This window comes from Drosophila willistoni (assembly GCF_018902025.1).
Source record: "Drosophila willistoni isolate 14030-0811.24 chromosome XR unlocalized genomic scaffold, UCI_dwil_1.1 Seg143, whole genome shotgun sequence".
In the NCBI taxonomy this organism is placed as follows: domain Eukaryota; kingdom Metazoa; phylum Arthropoda; class Insecta; order Diptera; family Drosophilidae; genus Drosophila; species Drosophila willistoni.
In genome coordinates this window covers 6,891,198-6,915,122 of record NW_025814056.1, presented here as the reverse complement: position 1 = coordinate 6,915,122, position 23,925 = coordinate 6,891,198, and the positions used below count along the sequence as shown (strand labels likewise).

Genomic DNA, 23,925 nt, shown 5'->3' with positions numbered 1-23,925 from the left:
TATTTGTATAGTAGATGGATAGATAGTAAAAGTTTAAGTGTAATTGCAAATCTTTATGAAAAGAATTCTTACCTGGCAACTTCTAGAAATTAAGACATTACTTTAAGAATCATGTAATTCGATCAAAAGGCATAGGCATATAGGTTTTCCTAAGCACCTTTCCTAGGAATCTAGAGGTTCCTCCACTGGATATTTTGAAATTTCACCTTAGAAACTCGTTAAATTTCAATATCCAAATACGTTTGACCCCCTCAAATGGCCGATTTCTCCTATCAAAATGAGCTAGATATGCCAATTGTATATACAAATAAATGAAAAGGGTTGAAATGTTACACAAAATTTCACAGAATACCTATCTCTATAAATTCTAAATCGTAAATACGTTGTGTGTTTCACATATATGTATAAATCACTGTCATTCAATCATCTTATTGAAAAAGATGTTTCACATTTTCATTGAAGTTGAGTGATTTCATTTAGGGCCGACTGATAAGGGGGGTCCAGTCATGGAATTTGCGAACGTATGCACAGAAACTACGTCACTCTGTCAAAGATAGCCCCACTCGGCCCGGCCTCTATTTTTCTTAAATAACAATAAATAATAATGACAATGATTGGAAAAAACAAAAGTAATAATAATAAATACACTCAATCTGACTGTCTGTACAGAAATTCATCGTGTTATATATAAAATGAAATGAATTGTCACTTTTTTTTCACGATAAAGTGATTTTGAAAAAAGGCCATGATCAAAGTTCTTTTTCTATTTAGCTCAGATTATCAGTAACGCTTGAAAAAAATGAGTTGTAAAATTTCATTATTATTGAAATTGAAACAGATTTTAGAGATACTCTATATTGGTATTATCTAGAATAATTTCACAGTTTATGCTGCTGCATTGCTTTGAGTGAAACTTCATCAATTTTATTATACTTTATGCATAGACATAACAGGGTATAAGAATCACGTGATTCTTGGAAATTGCGTCGCATTTGGAAATTGGTGATAAGACAATACGATGCTGATTAAATTACTTGATTGCTTGCTTCTCAAACATAATTGGACATTGACATAGCTCCCGCTGTCGTTGCCTTTTCCATTGTATGTCACGTGAGTGTTTTGGGGCTCGATGTATACCAATGACAATGATGATGAGTTTATTTTTCTCCCTCCACTTGGCTTTTTTTTTTTTTTTGATTTAGCGAAGTGGGTCATTTTAACACTATACTATACCTAGAGCTAGGGTAGAGAAGAATTCACTTTCGACACTGAGCTAAGTTGATTAAACATATTGCGGCAATGTGGGAGAGAAGCTTTAACTGATCCATTTTGCATTTGCTAGCCGCATTGTGGTTAGAAACCAGATCCAAGACCTTGGTAATTAATTATGATTAGCAGTAGAGTGAGTAGAAATATATTTAATGGATTTACAAATGTTGCGTTTTGATTTACGCAAGGTATGTAATGAAATGGAAAGAAATTCAAGTGATGTAATATCGCAAATACTCTCTTAAACAGATCAGGTTTTAACCATATATATACTATACACGAATGTACTTAAGTACAGTTCTATAATTAATGGAGCCTCAAAGAGCCTTTGCTATGAATTAGTAATTATTTCTGATTATTGTGTGCTAAACAATAAACTAGCATAAAGAATGAAGCATGGAGAAAAGAAATCTATATTTGTTTATGCCTTTTAATTGCATCTCTTTCTAACGAAACTTTTCTCTCAGTCTTTTTGCAGGCAGGCGCAACAACAATTTGAGACCTAAACTGTTTAATAAAAATCTGTTGCATAGTTATAGGCTGATAAGTACCTTGATAGGAGACCGTGAGAAAGGAGATTTGCACACACGACTCTGTGCATCCGATTGGCTTAAGAGTTCTCACAAATTGACCCTCCTGTAGGGTATACACATTGACAGTGCCATCCTTAAAAAGTGGAAAAAAACAAATTGTTCAATAAATTTTCAATGGAAATTCCTCATATGTATATTCAACTTACCAACGATCCGGAGACCACCAAATCCAATTCAGTATAGATGGCCACACTAGAAACTGCATTATCATGACCATAGAGCACATTCAATGGTTTTGGTGCAAAACTATTTTGTGTATTGAGTTGGGAGATTGTTTGCATATACGATTGGCCTGTCAGGACATGGCCTGGTATGTTGCTGGAGTGTCCAGCACTCTGTTGATTCCATTGAATGCTCCACACAATGCATGTGCAATCTCGTGAACCAGTTACCAAATACGAACCACAATTGTCAAGAGCCAGACAGGTGATAATGTCCAAATGACGTGTAACAGAAGCCACCACTTTGCCTTTGTTTAAATTATAAATCCTCAGGGAGTTATCCCAAATTCCGCCGGCATACAAAAGTTTGCCATCCGTGCTAACAGCGAACAATTGTGAGTGAATTTGCTGTGATGGATGGAAGGGACCAAAGACTCTCTTGCGATTTCTGTGAAAACATTAATAATTGTGAAAGTGTTAGCTTCAATCGATGTGTCACCAAGGAATACATACTTTAGATTAGTAGTGGTGGCATCGATCTCTAATAAAAATCCCTGCTCCTTGTCGAACGACAACCAGGAATTGCAGCCCAAGATGGCATTTTTCGATAGACTGACCAGAACATCAGGACTTAATTGCAGGAATGAGCGTGGCGGACTTCTTGGAGGACTTAGGAAAACAATGGGATCTTTGGGCGTGGACAATTCACAGTAGTATTGAACAATCTTGTCCAAAAACTGTGTAAGATCAGGACGGCGTAGCTCGGCACGCACCAGCTTCAATGCACTCTCGTCCTGTGTGAGGCGACGTGGATGTGGCTCACGCAATAATTGTGATGGCACCTGACCAAAGTTATTTATCATTCCTGAAATGCCAAAGTGAAATATATTAACCGTGTGTCAATCCACAAGAAGGCACAACGGAACAAACCTTCAACAGCCTCTCTTTCCACCGCATTGGTTATCTTATCGAGGTCAACGGCACCTTCATAGGAGCAATAATAGAATACATTCAAGGCCTCCACTGCCTTGGAACCTTTCTGCTTGTATCCGAATATTAAATCAATCCAATTGTGCAGATGTTGACTCACATACTCCGATTCAAGAGATCGTCGATGTATGGATATAAATTCTTCTGGTGTGGAAGCCCATGGAGGTAGTAACACATCGTCAACCTTTTCCTTGGTAATTTGCAGGTGACCCAAATCAAATCTAAAATTGAAATATGACATTTGATTATTACTGGCTTATTGCAAAAGTTCTCACTTACTTGTTCATATTTTTCAAAAACTCTGGAAAATAGAAGAACTCTGGAATCAGTTCTTTAACATCATTTGGATTATCCATAAGTAATTTCCAAGTTTGCGGTATCGAATGAAATTGCCGATCAGCCACATCGAAACGACCGCTCTGCAGTTCAACGTGCAGCGATGTGAAGGGCTCTACACGCAACAGATAATGAAGTACTCCAGCCGAATTGGAATAATGTGTACCATAATGAAACTTAGGTATGGCCCCCGATGGATCCTCAAAGGAATCATATTTACTGCGAACTTCCGCTTCGTTTTTGGGATTAATCTATTCAGACATTGGTTAGAGAATATATAAATATATAAATTTATTTAAAAATAGTCTCAAGTTACTTACACAACCAATGGGTTTGGATAGATCACGAAAGGATTTAGGATCTGTTAGATCCAATACATCACTGGTATAGTCGGCTAATATCCATGGAAAGACAGGATACTGACTTAGATCATTATATGAACGTCCTTAAAAATCATTGAAAATTAGTTTTAGTCTTTAATTTAAAACTTTTCAAGTAGTAAATCTCACCAGCTATGGTATTTAGATACATCAGGTACTCAAAGTTTGAGATTTCTCGATTGACCCAACGCTGTGTGAGTCCCGAAGTCTTCAATAGCTCAGCCGGTGAACGTCCAGAGCCATATAATATATTTGATGGATGAAGGCCAACGATTTTGGTAAAAACTTTATTGCGAACCTATCATACAAGAAAATGGCGAATCAATTTTTTAGTCCCAAGTCTCACATCAGTCTTGTCTTTGAAATTACCTTTGTTGTAAAATTAAGAAAATAGCTTGTCTGATCAATCAGAAAGATTTCCAATGCACTTCGCCTTAAATTATACTTCCGCAAATGAACTTCTCGAATTTTATTGATGTGAAAACGAAAATCATGCTTCGATGAGTCCTCCGAGAGTGGACTTAGATCAACAAAAATGAACGCACTTTGATTCACTTCGATGCGTCCCTTGACCTTGGTCATTAGAGTGATTAATTCACATTCCTGTGATATGACTAGCTTCTCTAATGCCACATCCTGCTGTGACTGTGTCTCAATTAGCAGGCGTAGCTCCTCCTCCAGCTGTTGGCTCTCATCGTCAACGAGAAAATCACGTACCACAGCATTCTTGATGGTTGAATCGAGTTCTGATATTTTTCTAAACAAAAACAGAAAACATTATCATATTCCATTGAAAAATTCCCACTTTGTTTTTCGCTTACTTTGTATCGTATGCATTGGTGGCATTATCACGCAAATTGGCGGCATTCTCATGATTATTTGGATAGAGCTGTGGCTCCAGTTTCAGACGCATGCGGGTCACATTCTCATGAGGTGACAGTTTCCAGAACTCTTTGCCAAACTCTCTACAAAAGAAAATATTAAACAGAAAATTGTTTTAGAAAAATCATCTCAAAGTTTTATCAGAAGAGATACAAATAAATTTAGTTGCAGTTGTTAGAAAAAAGTCAATTTCATGATTTCAGTTACAAGTTTCGGTTTATTTTTTGGGGTTAAAGTTTTACGGCAATGCTCTTAATCGAATATATACAAATGAAAATCTTTTGGCAATTTCTCTATCATCTCTCTCTCCTTGTTTTTCTTTTTTAGACAACAATGGGGCCGGCTAAAGTTTTGGCAAGCACTGGAGCTGGTGCCACTAAGGGTGTAGCAGCTACAGGAGCAGCAATTGTCTTGGCCACAACGGGAGCAACGGCTTCAACAGCAGCAACTGGGACATCCTTTTGGACAACGGCATTGAATCCATTGATGGGATCAGCGTAGTAGCTAACAATACGACGAGAACCATCGGGTTCGATCAAAGAGTATGAACCACGTACAATATCACCATCACGGGTCTCCTCTTGTGTCTTGGAGTCACCAGTCAGAACGTCTTGGACATTGTAAGCATATTTGTATTGGGGATGGGCATCAACAATTTCAGTTGCGATGGGAGCGGCAACTGGAGCAGCCAAAGGAGCGGCAACTGGTGCAGCCAAGGGAGCAGCCAAAGGAGCGGCAACTGGAGCAGCCAAGGGAGCAGCCAAAGGAGCAGCAACTGGAGCAGCAAGAGGAGCAGCCAAAGGAGCAGCAACTGGAGCAGCAAGAGGAGCAGCCAAAGGAGCGGCAACTGGAGCAGCAAAAGGAGCGGCAACTGGAGCAGCCAATGGAGCAGCAACTGGACCGGTCAGAGGAGCAGCAAAAGGTGCAGCAACTGGAGCAGCGAAACGGGCAGCCAAAGGAGCAGCAACTGGAGCAGCGAAACGAGCAGCCAAAGGCAAACCAGCGTATGGAGCAGGACTAGCTAACAATGGTGCAGAGTAACCAAAAGGCGCTGAATAAGCACCCGGTGCAAACAATGGTCCAGCTCCCAGATGGGTAGAATAGGCCAATGCTCCTGGTGCTGCGGCCAAGGGTGCCAGACCAGCCTGGGCGCCCGATAGAGCCATCGAGGAGAGAACAGCAACAACCTAAGCGAAATAATTGATCCAATCAAATTGTTTATCCACTGATGAAACAAGCCGAATCCTCATCTTGTTGTTGTTTCCTTACCGTCAAAAGATACATTGTAGGGTTTAGGGTTTCGTTAATTGCCACCGTCGTCGGTTAACCAAATTGAACTGACATACCTTTACCAAAGCGGCGACGTCTTTTATACACAAAAAACGCCCACCGCCGGAAATTATTCGCAACATTTGCCTTCAATTTGTAACCCATCTGTGGAAGCCATTGTTACTCCCCCGATCCGACTAGTTTTGGCTGCGTCTGTCTACTCTGCTTTTTGGGGAAGGATGATCCAAATTCCCATCACGTAAGTCAATTTTCCGTTGCCTTTGGTCGTTTTTTTCTTTTGCAGTATGAGTTTTTGTTTTTGGATCAATTCGGTGGCCCATGGCACATGACCAAACCGTTTCGTGTGATTGGTGTTGAAAGTGAATGCGATTTTGCTTTGATTTCATTATTTTACTTTATTTTATTTTTTTGATTATTTTATGTTTGTCTTTAAACGTTTATTTTGTATTTGTCCGCGCGTATGTTGTATGTGCCATCAATGACAATGGCTTCAATATTCTTTTAAACCATGTTAAACTCACAATAAAACTTGCATACGTAACTCACAAGAAATATGTAATAAGAAATCAAATTGTTGAAAGTATTTTTCAATTGTTTCAAGTTTTCCACTTCATTTTTCATTTGGAACTTATGTTGGTTTGAAAAGTCAAATTGATTGCTTCTCGTAGACCTAGAGGTCCCTGGATATATCTTGTGAAATGGAGTTCCAGAACGTGAGAGTTATTGACCCTCAGCCTCTTCCCTTTAATGGAAAATTTCAAATTACACACTCTTTCCTAGTTGTACTCTGTGCTCTTGTACTTTCAAAGCACGCATTCAAAAATTGGCCCGATGTTTCCAACACTGAGAAAAACACTCTCTGACATGATAAAGTATGAATGTTTTTAATCAAAATGATCAATCCCTTAAACATTATTGGGATTAAAAACATGTTTGAAGCTACATATACTATGTAGATTAACTTCTTGAGTTGTCCAGAGCATCTGATGAAATGGTTGCCACTGAAACGATCAGTCGAAGTCAAGTTTTCTGGACTCGAGAGTTCACAAAGTTTTGTTTAGATCGCTCCATGAAGCAATAAGTATAAGATAGCCTCGTCCAAGCTAAAGCTGGCTTCGTTTTGGTACCTTTTGCTTCTGCTGGCTTGATTGTAAATGTGTTGTTTGTTAACCCGTGTGTGACCTCCAAAAAATATGCTGTTTTATAAAGAATTTACATACATATATTCTTGATCAGTACGAGATGAGTTCATATAGCCATATCCGTCCATCTGGATCAGCGATTCCTCTTAGACCGTAAGAGCTAGTCTTCTATATTCAGCTAACAATACGGATCGGAGAACTAGATCATATAGTTCCCTAACTCTATCACATAGTCCCCTTTAAAAAGTGACTTTTTTTCATAACTTCGTTATTTTCTGAGCCATTGTCATAAATATTTGTTACTTTTATAAACCTCTTAATGACTATACAAAATTGGATCAATATCGGATGAATATGTCGTATTAGGTCCCATAGGAAAGATCAGTCGAAAACAGTAAAGTTTTATCAATAACTTCGTTACTTTGCTACCGATTGCCTTAAAATTGAATAATATCAGTTTAAAGAAGCCATGCACCACATTGCTCCAGTCTAAGCTTGTAGGATGTTCTTTAGCGAACTTTAAGCAAAGTGAAGTATATACATTTCAAAGTTTCATATTGGGTAAATACACAAAGATTGTCAAATTATTACTGCATATTGTCATTCAGAAGAGAGAACTTTATCTTTTCAGTTTTGGTTAGACTTCACAAAGAACAAAACAAGATTAAACAGTTTAGGATCCGCAGTATTCGTAGGAGACTATAAACGGATATATGTTCGGTAAGTCCAAGCCTGAACTAAAAATATTCTTAAACTTTCAGTAAGTTTTTTGAAGCAAGAATATTATATAGTTATAGTTTATGACTTGAAATAAATGAGGTCACAAAAAAAAGCAATGAAAAATATTCATCACTTTCGGCAAACTTTAAATAGGCTCTGAAAACTTTCTTTTTTGCAAAAGCATTTTATGAAATCTCCAAAATTAGATTAATATACAAAGGCAATAATGAAAGGGCCAAGAAAATTATGGGCTCAAAAAACACTTGATAGAGTAAAGTATAAGCACAACATGGTCAAAAAAGTAATAATGACTCGAAATTTGAAATACATTTTTGAAATCGAAACCTAATTGGCGTCTTGGTGTAAGATATGCATTTAAATTAAGGGTTCAAATTTACTTGTGGAAATTACCATCAGCTTAATACTTTGGGTGTGTCCTTAGTGCGTGCCTTTTTTGACTAAATAATCAGCCAGCTTTTATTTTCTTCGAACGACCTTGCCACTTGTTGGCTACAAATTCAATACACACACAGCCCACAGTGCGGGCAATAAAAGTGAAGGCATACCAAATGATAGACATTTTAACGGTCACTGGCACGGATGTTTTTGCAGCCGGAAGAAATCACAGTATTGTGTGCACGGAATATCTTATTGCTTGTTGTGCTATGTCCTTCCTTCTTGTTTAATTGTAATTGTAATTAAATTGATTACAAAAATTAACTGTATACAATTTGCATTTAGTGTCCATTTAAGGGCAAGTTAGTCGGAAAATTGGTGAGACAACATTGTTTAATCCAGGGCCGACTGTCTCAGTTTTTCTTTTTGGTTTTCTGTTCTTCTACTAATATTTGGTCTTGTAATTAGACTGAATTGAATGGTCTTGTTTTTGCCAATGAATGCCTCAACACCATGCGACTATTACATCAGACGACAAATCGTAAAAAGTTAGAGAACTTGAGAATTTGTCCAAAAATAAAACCAGATTTGCAGTTCCCATTCGCTAAACTAGTCTTGGTCTCTCACTCTTCGAATTGGAGACTGTTGTCGGTGTATAGAGAGTGAGAGAGAGGTACTCCATTGAGTAAAGAAAAAACAGACAACGCACCACCATGATGAAATCTGCACCAAAAAACATGAAATCGAAGCACCGATGAGATTGGTCAGAGTAAGCTTACATACAGCACAAAATGCAAGTAATCGCAATTGTCATTTAGCCTATAGATTGGCCAGTTAATAGAAGGCGAGTTAGTAGGTGTAAGTGCAACGGGTTGCCAAGGGGGCCGGGGAGGTCTTTAAGTGGTGGAAAAACTTTGCCAACGAAACGAATATAAAACTGAAAAGTCCACTGAAAAATGCATCAAACAGTCAAGTTGAGTTCTTGCAGTACAGACCACAAGCTCTCAAGCTAAAGCAGTCGCTTCCTTGCATCCAAAAGTCTCCTCCGCTCTCAATATGATTGCCCAGGTAAGGCATTCACAAAGCCACACCAAAGGATTTTTATACAAGGATCTCTTCTCTCCATTTCCATGTAGACGTTGTTCGTTCTTGGACTGGCGCTGTCGGTAACCCAGGCTCTACCCATCGATCCTTATGGCCCCTCCTTGTTGTCCGCACCGGCCATCTCATATGCCACTGGCCCTAAACTTCTAGCTGCTCCTGCCATTTCGTATGCTGCACCCAAATTGTTAGCTGCTCCTGCCATCTCGTATGCCACTGGACCCAAATTGCTGGCTGCTCCTGCCATCTCATATGCACCCAAATTGCTAGCTGCTCCAACTTTATTGGCTGCACCGGCTCCAGCTTTAGCTGTGGCTAAGGTTGCCGTGCCGGAACCATATGATCCCAATCCTCAATACAGTTTCTCATATGGAGTAACCGATCAACACACTGGCGATTCCAAGCAACAGGAGGAGACTCTGGTCAATGGTGTCGTTCAGGGTAGTTACTCTTTGGCCGAACCCGATGGCACCATTCGCAAGGTAACCTATACCGCTGACAAAATCAATGGATTCAATGCAATTGTCGAGAAGAAGGGTGTGGCCATTGCTAAGCCCGCTTTGGCTGTGGCCGCTGTTCCTGCTCTGACTAAAATTGGATACGCCTCTGCTCCTGGTCTCAGTTTGGCCGGACACTACTAAGCAAACCAGCAACCAACAGAACACAATTAAGGGTCCACCGATCTTATAGACCGTTGTTAAATAGTTATAATGCTCCTTATTTTTCATCATCTTCATCTTTCTAACTTTCGCTCTGCCATTAGCAGAAATGTCGTGCAAATGCTGTTGCCTCCAAATAGGTTTAAATACCCCAACCAAAACTCCCTTCCCCTATATGTATATATAGTGTTGTTCTGGAGAACAGCTATCTACGGCAAATCTTAGTAAATTAAATACTGCATTTACTGAATAAAAATTTCGGTACAATAAAAGAAAACAAAAAAAAAAAAAAAAAAATCTCCAAATTGTTTATTCATTTTTACGAATATTGTAAGGTCAAACAGGTTTACTGAATTTTCGATGAAACGCATGTGGAAAGAGCTACCATATGAGGGAGAGTCCCCTAGCTACCACCTAACTAAATTTAGCTACAAATGCTGATCACGATCACTTATTGTTCATATTGAGTAAGTTACTGTCCCCGTCGGCTGCACGTCTATTGAGGAAATCATTTTTCGGAAACATTTTTGGCAGCAGTTGCCAAATGGGCAGCTTATGAATCGCATGGGCTCAGACACATTTAGCCGTCTCTTGGCCCTTTAAAAACCAATGTTCCAGTGCTGCAGAAGCAACAATTGTCAATTAACCACAAACCAAACCAAACCACATATTGCCATGGCTCTTTTTAAGGTACTTGAAGGACGAGATGCCAAAACGGAGAAGGAATACATTAGAATTACATTTTTTCTTTTTTGTTTAGATTATCTTTGCCAGTTGCCTGCTGTTGGTCATTGATGGTGCTTTGCTGCCGGGCATTCCATTCCATGCCACCGAAGTGGATCCTCATCCACAATATGCCTTTGCCTATAATGTACAGGATGGTTTAACTGGCGATAGCAAGAGCCAACAGGAAGTTCGTGATGGTAATGTTGTCAAGGGTTCCTATTCAGTGGTCGATGCTGATGGCACATTGCGTACGGTATTCTATACGGCCGATGATAATGGTTTCAATGCTGTGGTTCAACGTGGTCCAGTTCCAGTTGCAGTGGCACCACCAGCCCCAGCACCTGTACCATTCTTAGGTTAGTTTCCTGGACTACAAGAACAAGAACAACAACAACTACTATTACTATTACTATCTACTAACTAGATTGTAAAGTATAAATTATTATGCTGCTGCTGGGGTGATGTATTAATTAATAAAAACTAAATTTAATTCAATATTAGAGAGCAACCAAAATCATTTGGAAGGAAAGAAAGGGACATGGTCACCGGTTACCGGTTCTCTCAGCGAACGTTTATTTAAATATCAGAATTTATTATTAGTCGATTTTCATGTTGCCCATTCACATATATTCACATTTTGCTTACAAGTTATTCAATAGTTTAATTGAAAGCAGAAATCAGCACGAGATACAATTTTTGATTACGCAAACTAGGCATGTCTCCGCTCGGTTTGTTCAGAAAAAAAAAAAAACAAAACAAAAAAAAAATACTAAAAATTGGTTAAAATGGGCAAAATTGTCCCAATAGTAAAACATATTGTTGTTGTTGTTGTTGTTGTAGTGGGAGGGGAAGGGGATGGAGAAGAAGGTAAGGGGTTGTGTCTCTGGACAGTCTCTGGGGGAGATTTGGTTGGGCGCGGCGGCTCAAGCAAGCAATGTCCCAGTTTCGAAGGCTGTGCGTGCACACACCTTTCAACAAACGACGACGACAACGACAACGACAAAGTCGACGGCGGAGACGACGATGCTGGGTGCGTGCACTCCCATCTAGTGGCCGAACAGTCACATACCTGATGCCGCCCGGCCACCCGGTTGCACACACATACGCACACCACTTCGTTCTATGTTGCACCAAAAGTCGCTTTCCAAATTGAACTTTTTTTCTCTTTTTTTTTTTTTTTTTGTCACGACGACGACTGCAGCCGGCATGGAACCAGTTTAATGTCGGACCGTCGTCTGTCGTCTGTCCACCATTTACTCGCAGTTACATAGGAGGAGGCGGCGGCGGCCCCACACACATGTTTTGCGTGGCTGTTACGTTCTTTGCTACTAGCTCTCTAACTTTAGGCTGCATGGTGGTAGCCTCTCCTCTGTCTCCGTCTGGCCCCTCCATCACCTCTCCACCGTTTCCGCCACTGTCTTGGCCTATCAATTGCCATGGGCAAAACGTCAACGGCAACTAAAATAAGAAAAACTACAGGGCCAAACCGAAAGATTACATACACTAACACTTGCAGACAAAAAAAAAGAAAAAAACAATTTTAAAGCGAGAACTATTGATATATTTATTGTCTTTGGCTTAAAAGTTAATCAATGACAACTAAGTTTGAATAAAATATGTAAATTTACTAAATATATTTAAAAAGATATCCTGCCAAATTTTATATACAGCTACTCCCAAAAGCGAGCACCCCTAGGACCGATAAATTGTTAGTTTATGGGTGGTTTTTGCTCTTTGGAATGAATTATTTAACAGAAATCTATCAATTTCAGATCATTTATATCAAACCTTCTTAAAAACTCAACAAGTGTAATTTTTGTAACTTTTTTGAGGATTTACCAAACGACTTTTTACATTTTTTGCTTCCGTTTCTTCTTTCGATTTGGTTCAAAACATTCTTTTAAACTTTTGAAATCAATATTTAAGTCTTAACTGATTCTTTAAAAGTCAATTGAATGTATTTAGATTTTATATTGATTTTATATTTTTGATTGATTTTATATTTCGTAGCAGTTGCTTGACAAAGTGACTATCGAAAAGACTTAAAACCATATTTGAGAAGGGTATAAAAATGAATTATTTTATGTTTGTTGTTAGGTTATTTGCGATTGGTGCAAGTATTTTTCATATACTCCACACGCATGTGTACTTTTTAGTTGTTTATTATTGTTGTTATTGTTGGTGGTGTTGTTGTTTTTGCATAAATATTTGTTGCAGGCGGCGGCGGCACCACAGATTTGGCTGCGAATTTTGGAGGCCTATAAAAAGCAATTGTCGATTGGTAACAGAACCACAGAGTAGATTTATTTGTCATCACAGCAGCAACCAGCAAAATACGCAGCAGCAGCCATCAAAAGCAGCAGCCATCAAACCAATAACCAAAAAAACCACAACAAACAAACAAATTAAAAGAATGGCCCAAAAGGTGATCCTTGTTCTAAGTGCTCTGGTAGCAGTCGCCACAGCAGTCGTTGTACCTGGTCCTGGTTTGGCCCTGCCCGGCTATCCAGCATATCCTTCATTAGCTGCACCCGCTTTGCTACCCAAACTGGCCGCACCTGTATATCCTGGCCTGGCTAAAGTGGCAACCATTGCCAAAGTGGCAGCTCCCGAGCCATATGATCCTAATCCCCAATATAGTTTCAGCTATGATGTTCATGTAAGCACAGGCACAAATAAATCCTAGCAAATCCTTGTTGACATTGACTCATTATAATTTTCATATATATTTACAGGATGGTTCCACTGGTGATGTAAAGAGCCAACAGGAGTCTCGCAGCGGTGATGTGGTCCAGGGTGCCTACTCTCTGATCGAAGCCGATGGCACTCGTCGCATTGTGGAGTATACTGCCGATCCAGTCCATGGATTCAATGCTGTTGTCCATCGCGAGGGCGCTGTTGTGAAAGCGGTGGCTCCAGTGGCCAAGGTCCTGGCACCGGCTCCAGCACTTTTGCACGCTCCTTTGGTGGCCAAGGCCTATGCTCCTGCCCTGGCTCCGGCCTATGCCCCTGCCCTGTCTCCGGCCTACGCTCCTGCTCTGGCACCAGCCTACGCTCCGGCATTGCCCAAATTGGCACTGCCTGCCCTCTCACCTTTGGGCTATCACTAAGTCATGCCGCTGTTCAATTGACGACCTCTTGCCATCTGATTTTTACCACAACGATAACGGACAGATTGCGACGACGACCACATTAGCTCTCTCCTTCCCATCGTAGTTGATCATAGTTGTAGTATTTGTAGTAGTTGAAAACGAAACGAAATTCGCGGATCCAATTAAACGGATCCCCATTCATCATCTTCTACACATCACTTCAGTCCACTCACTACTCACTACACACACATACTATTCCTGTCATGTATGTTTTTTTCTTGTCTACTTAATCTTAAGGCTGTTTTTGACCGCGATAAAAACTATCTATTATAAACCCAAAAGAAAATATGTTTTTTTTTTTTAATTATTGAAGGGATATTTAATATAATTAAATGGTTGCACTCAATTAATTAGTTGGTTAAACTTAATAATTTGGATTGGATAGTTGGATAATTAAATGGTTGCAATCAATTACTAAGTTGGACAAATGAAATTGTGACTCATTTATCTTATTGAGCTTTTTGTATATCGTAAAACATTAAACAATTAGCGAAATAGTTCAATTCCAATCGATTAGAATCTTAAAGTCAAAGGAATTGGTCTACCCAGTCAAACAGATCAAAACTCTTTACATTTGTCTCCCCCTCCGTGTGTGATAGGCTTAAAGAATGGCTTTAGGCCAGATGTATGAAGATAAAACAGGTTGGGCTTGTCTGGTTTTTATTGATTTATGGTTCTATATCCCTGCACAGCTTGTCACATATTGTGCAAATAAATTATACCCACCTTATGAGCTCACTGGTTTATATTCTTACATCTCTTTAACTCTACAGATCTTTAGCTCTCTAGGTTTGAATGTTCATTTTGTTATTAATCAATAAATAATTGTTTTCTTGTCAATTTTATTCTAGTGACTAAAAGAAAGTATTTCATTATTTAATTTAGAGGGTTAACCCTCTAACGCTCAAAAGTGTCTTCAGACATTTATTTTATTATTTAATTTAGAAAAAAACTTGGAGCTTTGTGGCCATTCAAATATTTTTTGATCGTTAATAAATCACACCACAATATTTAGAAAAAATCTTAAAAAGCCCTCCAAAGCTTTTAACGGTACTTTTTTTTCTTAATAAACACAAAGCATGTGTTTTTTCGCGCATGTAATATGATATGCTGCATGTAGTGTTTTGCAGAAATTTAAATAAAAAATCTATTTATGCTGCAATTCAACAAAAAATTGTTTCAAAATATACCATATGAATAAATAAATTTAAAATTTCTATTCAATACTTTTTTTTGCGCTCAGATGCCCAAGAGTGCCTTGAGGCACTTATTACCTTTTTTGCATCTGGCAGCTAAACGAAAACTTCTAGATTTTTTCTGATTTCATTTTTGAGTTTAGAAGCCTTTATTTACTTAAAAAAAAATTGTTCTTATTTTCCTCCAATAGTTTAGAAAATAGCATTAGAGGGTTAATTAAATGATCTTCAAGGAAAACATAATGCATTATTTTATGTTAGACTCGCGACAGATGATATGTAAGCAGATCAAGGTTCTTTTTAAACTTTTGCCACGCATTTTTTTTAATCACTCAAATATACTAGACGACTTTGTGATACTCTTGGCCAAAATTCACTTTATTTGCAAAATATAGGCAAATTATAGTTTTGGCAAGTGTGAAAAGGGTATTTTAGAAGTGGGCATATATTATAATATATAATTTATTAGTGTCTATATATGCGGCAAATGAATCAGTTTTGTTGACTTTATTGTAGCAAGTTTTGCTTGTTGGCGGCCTTAGATTGCCAATGGATTGTAATTTTATCGCTCAAGGTCCGTGTACTGGAGTACATACGCACCTGTCCTGGCTGGGCCGAATGACCACATATCTTACGCACACACACACACACACGCACAACGGAAAACTCGAATTTGAATGGCGTTTTGAATTCTGAGTAAACTGCTGCTGCTGCTTGGCCTAAACTCAATTAATAAATGCTTAAATGTCCATAACTCGGGTGAGGCGGTGTCGTTAATGAAATTGTGATCTCTTCTAATAAGACAGCTAGACAGACTATCAACATTATCTGTCTGTCATCTAATGTGAGATTTTACATATGCATATTCAATATATATCAGACATATTATATGCATGTGTTTGCTATTTTATGTAACACTGAAAGAGGTTTGTTTTGTGTTACACTTGCAGTTGCATAATTGAAGCATTTGTTGCACTTTGCTTTAAACGTTTTGATGATTTAATAAAACTAAATTAAAATGTTAATCGCAGCACGAACAGAGAAACAAAGTAGACGGCGCAATGGGACGGTTTGGGCGAAAGCGTAAAACACAACCAGGTAGGTTGAAATAGAGGCAATAGGCGGCAGTTAGCTGGTGTTGAATGATGTTGCAATGTGTTAGTTTGTTACCACCACCAAAAACCATAACCAGAGGGCCAAGAAATGTTTCTATACCCTAGGCCAATTCTCCAAGTCATAAGGAAATGAAATTTACTTTTCCCCCAACATCTTTTTCTCCCTCTATCTCTCTTTAACACAAAAATTAATATTTCCTGCTAAAAAGGCACCTACAAAAATTAACCACAGTTGCAAAATTTAAATTAGCAAACCATTTTAAAAACCAATGAAATTTTTATGTTGTGGTTGATATTTACTTTGCCACTTCATTTAAATTTTATGGTTGAATTGCAAATTTTATTATTATAATTGTTGCACTACAATATCATTAAATGTTTAATAATTATACGCCTTTTCAATACTTTCTTCTGGTCTATTGGAAATTTTTAATCCAAATTTAATTTCTATCAAGAAAATTGTCTTTAAGATAACGTGAAATATCTAAGAGTCTATCAGTCTAACGCCTATTCAATTGGTAAAGCTAAGCATAATAAAATTTAATATCAAAATGAAGACAAAAAATGCATTAACTATTCGGTAATATTTATTTATTTATTTAGAATGATAGTTTAATTATTTATGCAACTAAGAAACAAAAATACAAACCAAACAAGGTCTTCAAAATGGGAAATTCCAGAAAATTTCTTAAATAGATAATTTCAATAAACTTGTACAACGAGATTGTGTTTTTAATTGTGAGATTTTTCAGTAAAGAAGAAATAGTTGGAGAAGTTTTGCCACATTTTCTTGTCCTTAGAAGGAACAAACAAGTCGAAAAAGTTCAAAATTTGCATAAATTTTGATGCTTCTTTGTTTGCTTTGACATTTTTTAAGATGTCAATTGTTATTTTGTTACAAATGATTTTCAAATAGTTCAGTGAAAGTTAATTAAATAAATAACAAAAGAATTTAGAAACAAATCTTTTCAAAATGACTCAGCATAGCGCATGGACGGATGTAAGAAATATTTTGGAGAGGTGTCATATAAAAAAATTTAGACGATCGGTCTAGAAAAGTCAGTAATTTTCGAGGTGTAGTATTTTGAGAATTTTTCAAAATCGCCCAACCATTTCAAAGAATCATTAGTTGGCCTAAAAAACTTAAAAACTTATTTAAAATATCGATATTTTGGTAGGTGTCCAGATCATACCCGACACCTCCCTTGATTAACAGATGCAAGATTTACACTACAAATATTTATTCGAATCGAAATAAATTGTTTACTAATTAGTCAATAATTTGTTTTGTAAGGGATGTAAAATTGATTTAACTTTGATTAGCTGAGTGAGTTTATTATCAATTAGAGGAAACTATTTAGTTCATAGTTATTGTCAGTTTGTATTCACAAAAAAATCATTGAGTTCTTTTCTTATATAAAACCAAAAACTAACAAATCCAAGACTAGAATCGTTTTACCCAAAGAGAAGTGATACGATTTCCTCAAGCGAATGTTAACAAAAAACAAAACTAAAGCAAATTTATGTTGGCCAACTTGTGATAGGTTTAAAAATAAACTTAACTACAAGCTATGTTTATTTACTCTTATCCTTAGACTTTCTAAGCCTCTTTAAATGGTTGCAGTTAATAAATTAAAGAAATGTATTAATATTCACCGCTCATCTAATTATAAGAGAATATTTTTCTAGAGAAGATGTAAAGAACTGTTGTATGCGAAATTCCAAAAAGGGTTTTACCGCCACTTTAGTTTCTATTATTATTGACAAGTAGTAAGTCGTAAAATTTGGCTGAGTTGCTTAGTTAAATAAATGCCTACTATAAAATATCCATACAATTGCACCAAAAGTTTCTCTAGACTGTTTTGCATTTCAAAGTGAAATTAAAGCCAGAAGAGGACAGAGAAAAAAAAAAGGTATGCCGACATTTGTATGCCCTTATGGACTGAATGGTTTCCAAATAAAAATTCAAAGGCTTTTGTTCATATCTCTACCAAAAGTCGGAGACTTTTCATATAATTTATTACAAACAGAAAGTTCAATAGAACAAATGAAAATGTTAAGTTGTCCAACTTAGTAAGAGAATTTGTATGCCTTTTCCTTAGGGTATAATTATACAAATTTACTTTCAAGATACATATGTATAATCATTAGCGATGGCACGCCCGATTAAAATTGTAACGTCAAGCAATTAAAATGCTTAATTTCATTTTATTTCATAATCACACACACACAGAGAGAGAAGATGGAAGCTAAAGACAAAGACAAACAAAAAAAAGAAAAAGAAATATTTAACTTACCCCGTAAACCAGGGGCCTCTTGGACCATACAAGAAACGTTTCGCTGTCTTCCATTTCTTCCGTATGTGACTGTCGATCGTTTTACGCTGCACGGCCGCCGTTTGGAGTCGCTGACTCTCCTCCACCTGTCGCATTTTCCATGGCATATAAATCTTTTGCTGGAAAACGCGACGGTTGGCTGCTTGGAATGAGGCACGTTGATTTGAGGCCGCCTTGCATGCTTCATAGCATTCTGCCCAGAATCGATTGATCGGCTCCCACAAATGGAGTTCGATGTCGCGCTGATAGTGATCGTATAACGGTTTTACCTGCAAATTTAATTAAATTACAATTGATGTTTCTTTAGTGCGAAAAGTTAACTAGAGATTTTCGCCCACATTTAATTTTTCCTGATGTTTCCAGGCTTTTCAATTCAAAGTCACGTTCGATGAGCATTCAAGTTCAATACCGACAGGAAAAGACGAAAACAAGTTTAACTTGAATCTTTGAGATTGAAGTTAATGCCAGTGAAATTGCCCTCTAAGAACACAATCTCTAGAAGTCAGGATAATAATTCTATTCTATGACTATTTCAACTGAAATCTCTGACTGAGAGAGAGAGAGAGAAAGAGACCCATCTCCGTCTTTTTTTTTGTTTTGGTCTAGGTTTATATTGTTGGCGTCACTGCCATTTGCCAGTCGACTGGTTGGTGTTCGTTTTTGTGTTGGTTACATCTCTCTACGTCTACGTAAAACACAACAAAACAAGACCACTTTCTTGGAACAGAGCTCAGTAGCCAAAAGAAAGTCCAACGAGTTGTGACCGATCCACCGTCAGCTGCAAGCTGAGGAAAATTCACCATCACAACAATTCACAGAAGAGCATACACGATCGTCGAGGTGTAGTCGCGACTCGCGACGCCAATGAAAGTTTTCCCGCAAATATTCGCGTCAAAACAAAATAAAAACAATAACAACAACATCAAAAAATATATAAATAAATTAATTAAATTTTCTGCATTTTAATTGAATCTGATTTCCTTCGTTTTTCATTTATCGCTGTGAAAATGTATAATTTTTTTTGGTTTTGTGCCTTGTGTATTGTAAGCGATGTTAAATAATAATAATAATTATGTGAATATAATATCCTATACTAAAAATAATATTAATCAAAATTAAGTGCCAAACTAATACACTACATAGTAATAAACTTTAGTAGCTGTGCTTAGTTACAAAAAACAAAAACTACAAACTACAAACTTGGTTCTAATAACAAATTAAAAAAAAGATTAAATAGTAAACATAAAACAAAAAATGAAAAATTTCAACTATTTTAAGCCTTCTTTCATTGCAATTAACTTTATAAATTATTTAAGGATCTTAAAACTATATGCCAAAAAAGAAAACCCCAGAAAGTTGATCCATCGAAACTTTATCAAAATAATAATGATTTATTTTTAAAATTTTCGATAAAGAATTAAAAATGGCATAAATTGTATTCAAAATTGCATGAAATAAGTTTCAGTCCAAAAATATATGAAATATTAAACAAACCGAAGGATAATCATTCAATAGAGCCACCTTAAAAATCTCTTCTAGGGCTAAGTTTTATATATGTATACGTGTATGAATGTACAAAAGGATATATGTATATAGTGTGTAGAGTTACATACGTCAAATAAACGACGCATTTCAAGTAAATTTTTTAATGGCAAATAGACAAAGAGCAGGGACAGGAAGTTGGTACGGAGGTCGAGACTCTTCTCGAAATTTTAAACCTTAGACTCTGAATAAAAGTTTCTTTTTTATTATGACATAAGGCAAAAGTCTTATTACACTATTAATGGCATATTTCGATATGGTTTTATTACGCATTTTTCGATTAAACCACTTCGAAATCTTGATCTGAAGGCGTCCCTGACAATGAGCATAGACATAAGTAATCATTTAGTTCCAAGTTCAGACTATAAAGCGATTTTATAAGAACCCTTAACAAAGTTCTTTGAGAAGTAACTAATGAATTGTGGAGGCTATTATTATGATTATCAGTATAGGATATAGTCAGTTTTAAGGACTAGCAACTATGGCCTTCTGCTTAGACGAAAAATACATTCATACACCAGCCTTGGACTCGAACCCGGATCTTCGTTGTTCAGTTTGTAAATGTTATATCATGAATTCTTTGGTGAATTTATTGCTAGAAAAATTTCTCTTTTTCGAATCGTTTTCAATTGTTACTTGGTTTATGTAACAAGTAAATTTAAAATTGTAAATAATAGTTTTGGATATTTCTGTAATCTCAAAGAAAAGTAATTATTTAAGTCAAACTCGAAATTCAAACTAGTTTATTCGACATCAAAAATGAGAATCAGTTCTAATAAGCTCAATCTATTCTGCAATAAAAGTTTAAACAAATGTTTAAATTATTACTTCATAACTAGGTGTTGATGAAGATACATATGTACTTATATTGAACATTTTTCAGTCTATTCTCTAATTCTCTTTGAAAAATGTCATGTCATATTGTTATTTAATTAAATTGCTTAGAAATTTTATTTGCATTGAATATAAAAAACAAATACAATACAAATACAGCTTAGAAAGCTAAACAAAAATGTTTACAACAATTTACCACACCGAACTAAATTTATTCAAAATAAATAAACCGCTTTTAGTGGCGCGCTTTAGGTGGCGCCTTTGTTCACTTAAAACAAAACCAAAACCAAAAGGGGAAACCCCTCCCCCCGCCCCTGACGAAACACAGAGATTTCACAATGAACCCGCCAGAGTTCGAGTTATTTTCTTGTGACTATGCAACCATCGTTCAGGTTCAATGTTTTGCGCCTTGAGGTCTTCTCTGCCAATGCTCTTCCTCCTTCAACATGCGCATCGATTGCATGCAATCAATGCAGCAACAGCAGCAGCAGCAATGTTGCAGGTGGCAAAGTGGTCAGGATGGCAAGATGGTAGGCAGCTGGCAAAGTCAACTTTTTGTTTTTTTTTTTTTGTTTTCATTTTGCGACAACCAATTTTGGTAGCCTGGCGAGATTTTAGGATTGCCGGTGGCATGAAAAAATAAACAAAACAAAAACAATTTGCGGCGACACTAAAGTCTATGTTACACATATAGTTTTCGGTTAGAGAAAGTTTCTACTTTTTTGTTTTTTTTTTTTTTTTTTGCATGATTGTAGTTTTTAAAAAGCTGCCCTTTGCTCTTTATTTTTCATTACAGTTGGCATTATGTTTGCCCTTGGCATTCAGTGAAATTAACTCGACTATTGTCACACAAATCGCCGCTGGCAGTCAGCAGGAAAGTGGCGACTTGCTACCGAAATCGGAGAAATTAATACTATATCGTCTACCCTATACAAGTGGCATTAACAAGGGCTCAGCTGGCAAGCGTTCGAAGCTCCGACGACGCTTCAATTCGCCAGCATCGAAAATAAAGATTAGGCCACCATCACATCAGAGACATGGAGATACATTTGGTTACTTTAAGCCACCATTGAGTGGTCCACCAACATATTCGGGGCATGGCGATGAGCCAAGTGTCCCGTATTTGGATTTTCAACATTTAAAACTTGATCCACATGACTTTAGGATACCGCCAACAAGCTATGAGGCACAATCAATGGATTTGAACTTCTACAATGAAGATTCCGATTTGTATGGACCACCGAAATATTCGTCAATCGATTATACAATTGATGGCCCACCATCGATACCGTCTCATGGTTCAAGTAAAATTCATGTACCACATCAAAAATATGGATTGCCCACAATAGAGCAGAGTATTGGTCCCACTGGCTATGACTCGCCGCCCGAATCCTATATATCGCATCATGCACCTCACTATATACAGCCACCAAGTGAACAATATGGTGTCCCAGCTCCTGACTCTGGTTATACCAATAGCTATGCCCACTCAGACACACCAATTCGTCCACCAGATCCTGACTCTTATTCCATATATGAACAGAAGGTTCCCAATGTGGGCTATCATCAGAATTTCGCAGAGCCGCCGAAACCAGCACCACCCACACAGCAACACAACAGCCCCAATGTGCATTTTATTCATTCGCAGCCAGCTTACGAGATGAGCACATCGTATCAGCTGAACAATCAGCAATACGATCAGACCCATCAGTATCGCGTGCCTCAGTCGCAGCCTCCGTCCCATGGGGGTGGGGGTCATCAGCCACAACTGCCACCACCACCGCCGCCACCACCACCATCACCGCCACAAAACCATCAGCAAAGTTCGATTGGTTACACCCAAATTGATAGCCATAGTGTTGTTCATCCGTCTCCCAATTATCCGCATGAAGATTATGCTCCACCTTCGCAGGAACTGCCTTTGAATCCAAATCCGAAAACTCCTGGCTTTGATTATACCAAATCGAGCTATGAGGTGCCCATCTATGATGCCATACCGTTTGAAGCATCCAATCTTGAGGAGCAGGAATTGTATCCTCCCATTATAACTGGCAAGACACCCATTCCAAGCAATGTGCAGCCAGATGCGCATAGCAAGAGACGTAGGAAACGCAAGCGACGCCCCAATACTGCAGTTCCATCCAAGAAACACACTCTAGATGCCCCTGAGCTTCAGCAGGCCTACGATGATGACAGCCATGTGAGGGATATAGATACGGATACCCATACGGATGCGGATACAGATGCTCATGGTTCTCGCTATGTCGAGCATAAACGCAAATTTCCCAGTTATCGGCCAACAATAACAACAACATCCATACAAACAACTACACCGGCTCCATGGAGTCCAATGAAGATGCGCACAACATCACCAAGTACTATCTTCCTGCCCACAATTGTAACCAGCACACCAGCCACACGAGCTGCAACACGCAGTTCCATTGTCAATCGAGGCACTTCACGTTATCACATAACAACGCCATCTGATCACAGTCTAGCCAAGCCAATTTCCACAGTGACAATTGAGAAGTCCCATTCGCAGAGCTATTACGATGGAACTGTTGCACCTCCCCCCGCTTATCAACACTTCTCTCCCATCAATAATGGCCGTGGCCAGACACGAACTCGATCTTCTCCCTCACATTCTCAGTCATATAGGCGCGAGCCAGGCATATCACTAGCCCTTCAACCTGCTAATGACCAGGCAGATGACACATCCAAGCGAACCACAAAAGGTGTTTTCGATACAACGCTCTTCAAGAGCCCTCACAATAACCGAGAGATTCAACGGAAGCTGAATGTCCTGCACCAGAACTTGCCAAAAAATCATAAACTATATTAAAAATAATATTTAAATAACAAACGGGGGGCAAGACTTTTCAATTGATTAATATTATAATTCATAGAAATAAAATATATTTTAATTTTAAACAAACTCAATTGAAAAATCAATATGTATTAAAATAGAACACAAAAAGAAAGCGACTTTTACTTTTATTTGTTGTAAAAACTGTCACTAAAGTATGACAAGATCATTTACTTAATGGGACAAATGTTTTTGCTAGAGGAAGAGAAGGCTCTGAGCTGTTTACAGAGTGTACGAGG

The 23,925-nt window shown here is 37.7% G+C and overlaps 5 protein-coding genes across 6 annotated transcripts in view; 3 read left to right on the top strand and 2 right to left on the bottom strand.

Moving 5' to 3' along the window:
* The window catches only part of LOC6645260 (neurobeachin-like protein 1), a 35,027-nt gene that overhangs the window by 2,826 nt on the left and 8,276 nt on the right, over window positions 1-23,925 (bottom strand). For both annotated transcript variants that reach the window (XM_047011822.1, XM_047011823.1), the window contains 10 exons: window positions 18,406-18,713; window positions 4,551-4,694; window positions 4,099-4,486; window positions 3,859-4,027; window positions 3,670-3,794; window positions 3,293-3,600; window positions 2,954-3,234; window positions 2,537-2,888; window positions 2,009-2,471; window positions 1,821-1,935 (listed from right to left, as the gene is read on the bottom strand). In XM_047011822.1, the coding sequence (XP_046867778.1) occupies window positions 1,821-1,935; window positions 2,009-2,471; window positions 2,537-2,888; window positions 2,954-3,234; window positions 3,293-3,600; window positions 3,670-3,794; window positions 3,859-4,027; window positions 4,099-4,486; window positions 4,551-4,694; window positions 18,406-18,713 (2,653 nt within the window). The remainder of the gene's footprint in view (window positions 1-1,820; window positions 1,936-2,008; window positions 2,472-2,536; window positions 2,889-2,953; window positions 3,235-3,292; window positions 3,601-3,669; window positions 3,795-3,858; window positions 4,028-4,098; window positions 4,487-4,550; window positions 4,695-18,405; window positions 18,714-23,925) is intronic.
* On the bottom strand, window positions 4,902-5,895 carry LOC6645312 (larval cuticle protein A3A). Its single transcript, XM_002068162.2, has 3 exons — window positions 5,881-5,895; window positions 5,612-5,798; window positions 4,902-5,458 (listed from the first exon to the last, which is right to left on the bottom strand). The coding sequence occupies exons 1-3, from the start codon at window positions 5,893-5,895 to the stop codon at window positions 4,935-4,937; spliced, it is 726 nt and encodes a 241-aa protein (XP_002068198.1). The 3' UTR covers window positions 4,902-4,934.
* On the top strand, window positions 9,181-10,129 carry LOC6645311 (cuticle protein 7). Its single transcript, XM_002068161.3, has 2 exons — window positions 9,181-9,227; window positions 9,296-10,129. The coding sequence occupies exons 1-2, from the start codon at window positions 9,216-9,218 to the stop codon at window positions 9,899-9,901; spliced, it is 618 nt and encodes a 205-aa protein (XP_002068197.1). The 5' UTR covers window positions 9,181-9,215; the 3' UTR covers window positions 9,902-10,129.
* LOC6645310 (larval cuticle protein A3A) lies at window positions 10,595-11,020 on the top strand. Its single transcript, XM_002068160.3, has 2 exons — window positions 10,595-10,609; window positions 10,680-11,020. The coding sequence occupies exons 1-2, from the start codon at window positions 10,595-10,597 to the stop codon at window positions 11,004-11,006; spliced, it is 342 nt and encodes a 113-aa protein (XP_002068196.2). The 3' UTR covers window positions 11,007-11,020.
* On the top strand, window positions 13,059-13,896 carry LOC6645263 (larval cuticle protein A2B). Its single transcript, XM_002068159.3, has 2 exons — window positions 13,059-13,304; window positions 13,381-13,896. Exons 1-2 carry the CDS (start codon window positions 13,059-13,061, stop codon window positions 13,753-13,755), a joined length of 621 nt encoding a protein of 206 aa, XP_002068195.1. The 3' UTR covers window positions 13,756-13,896.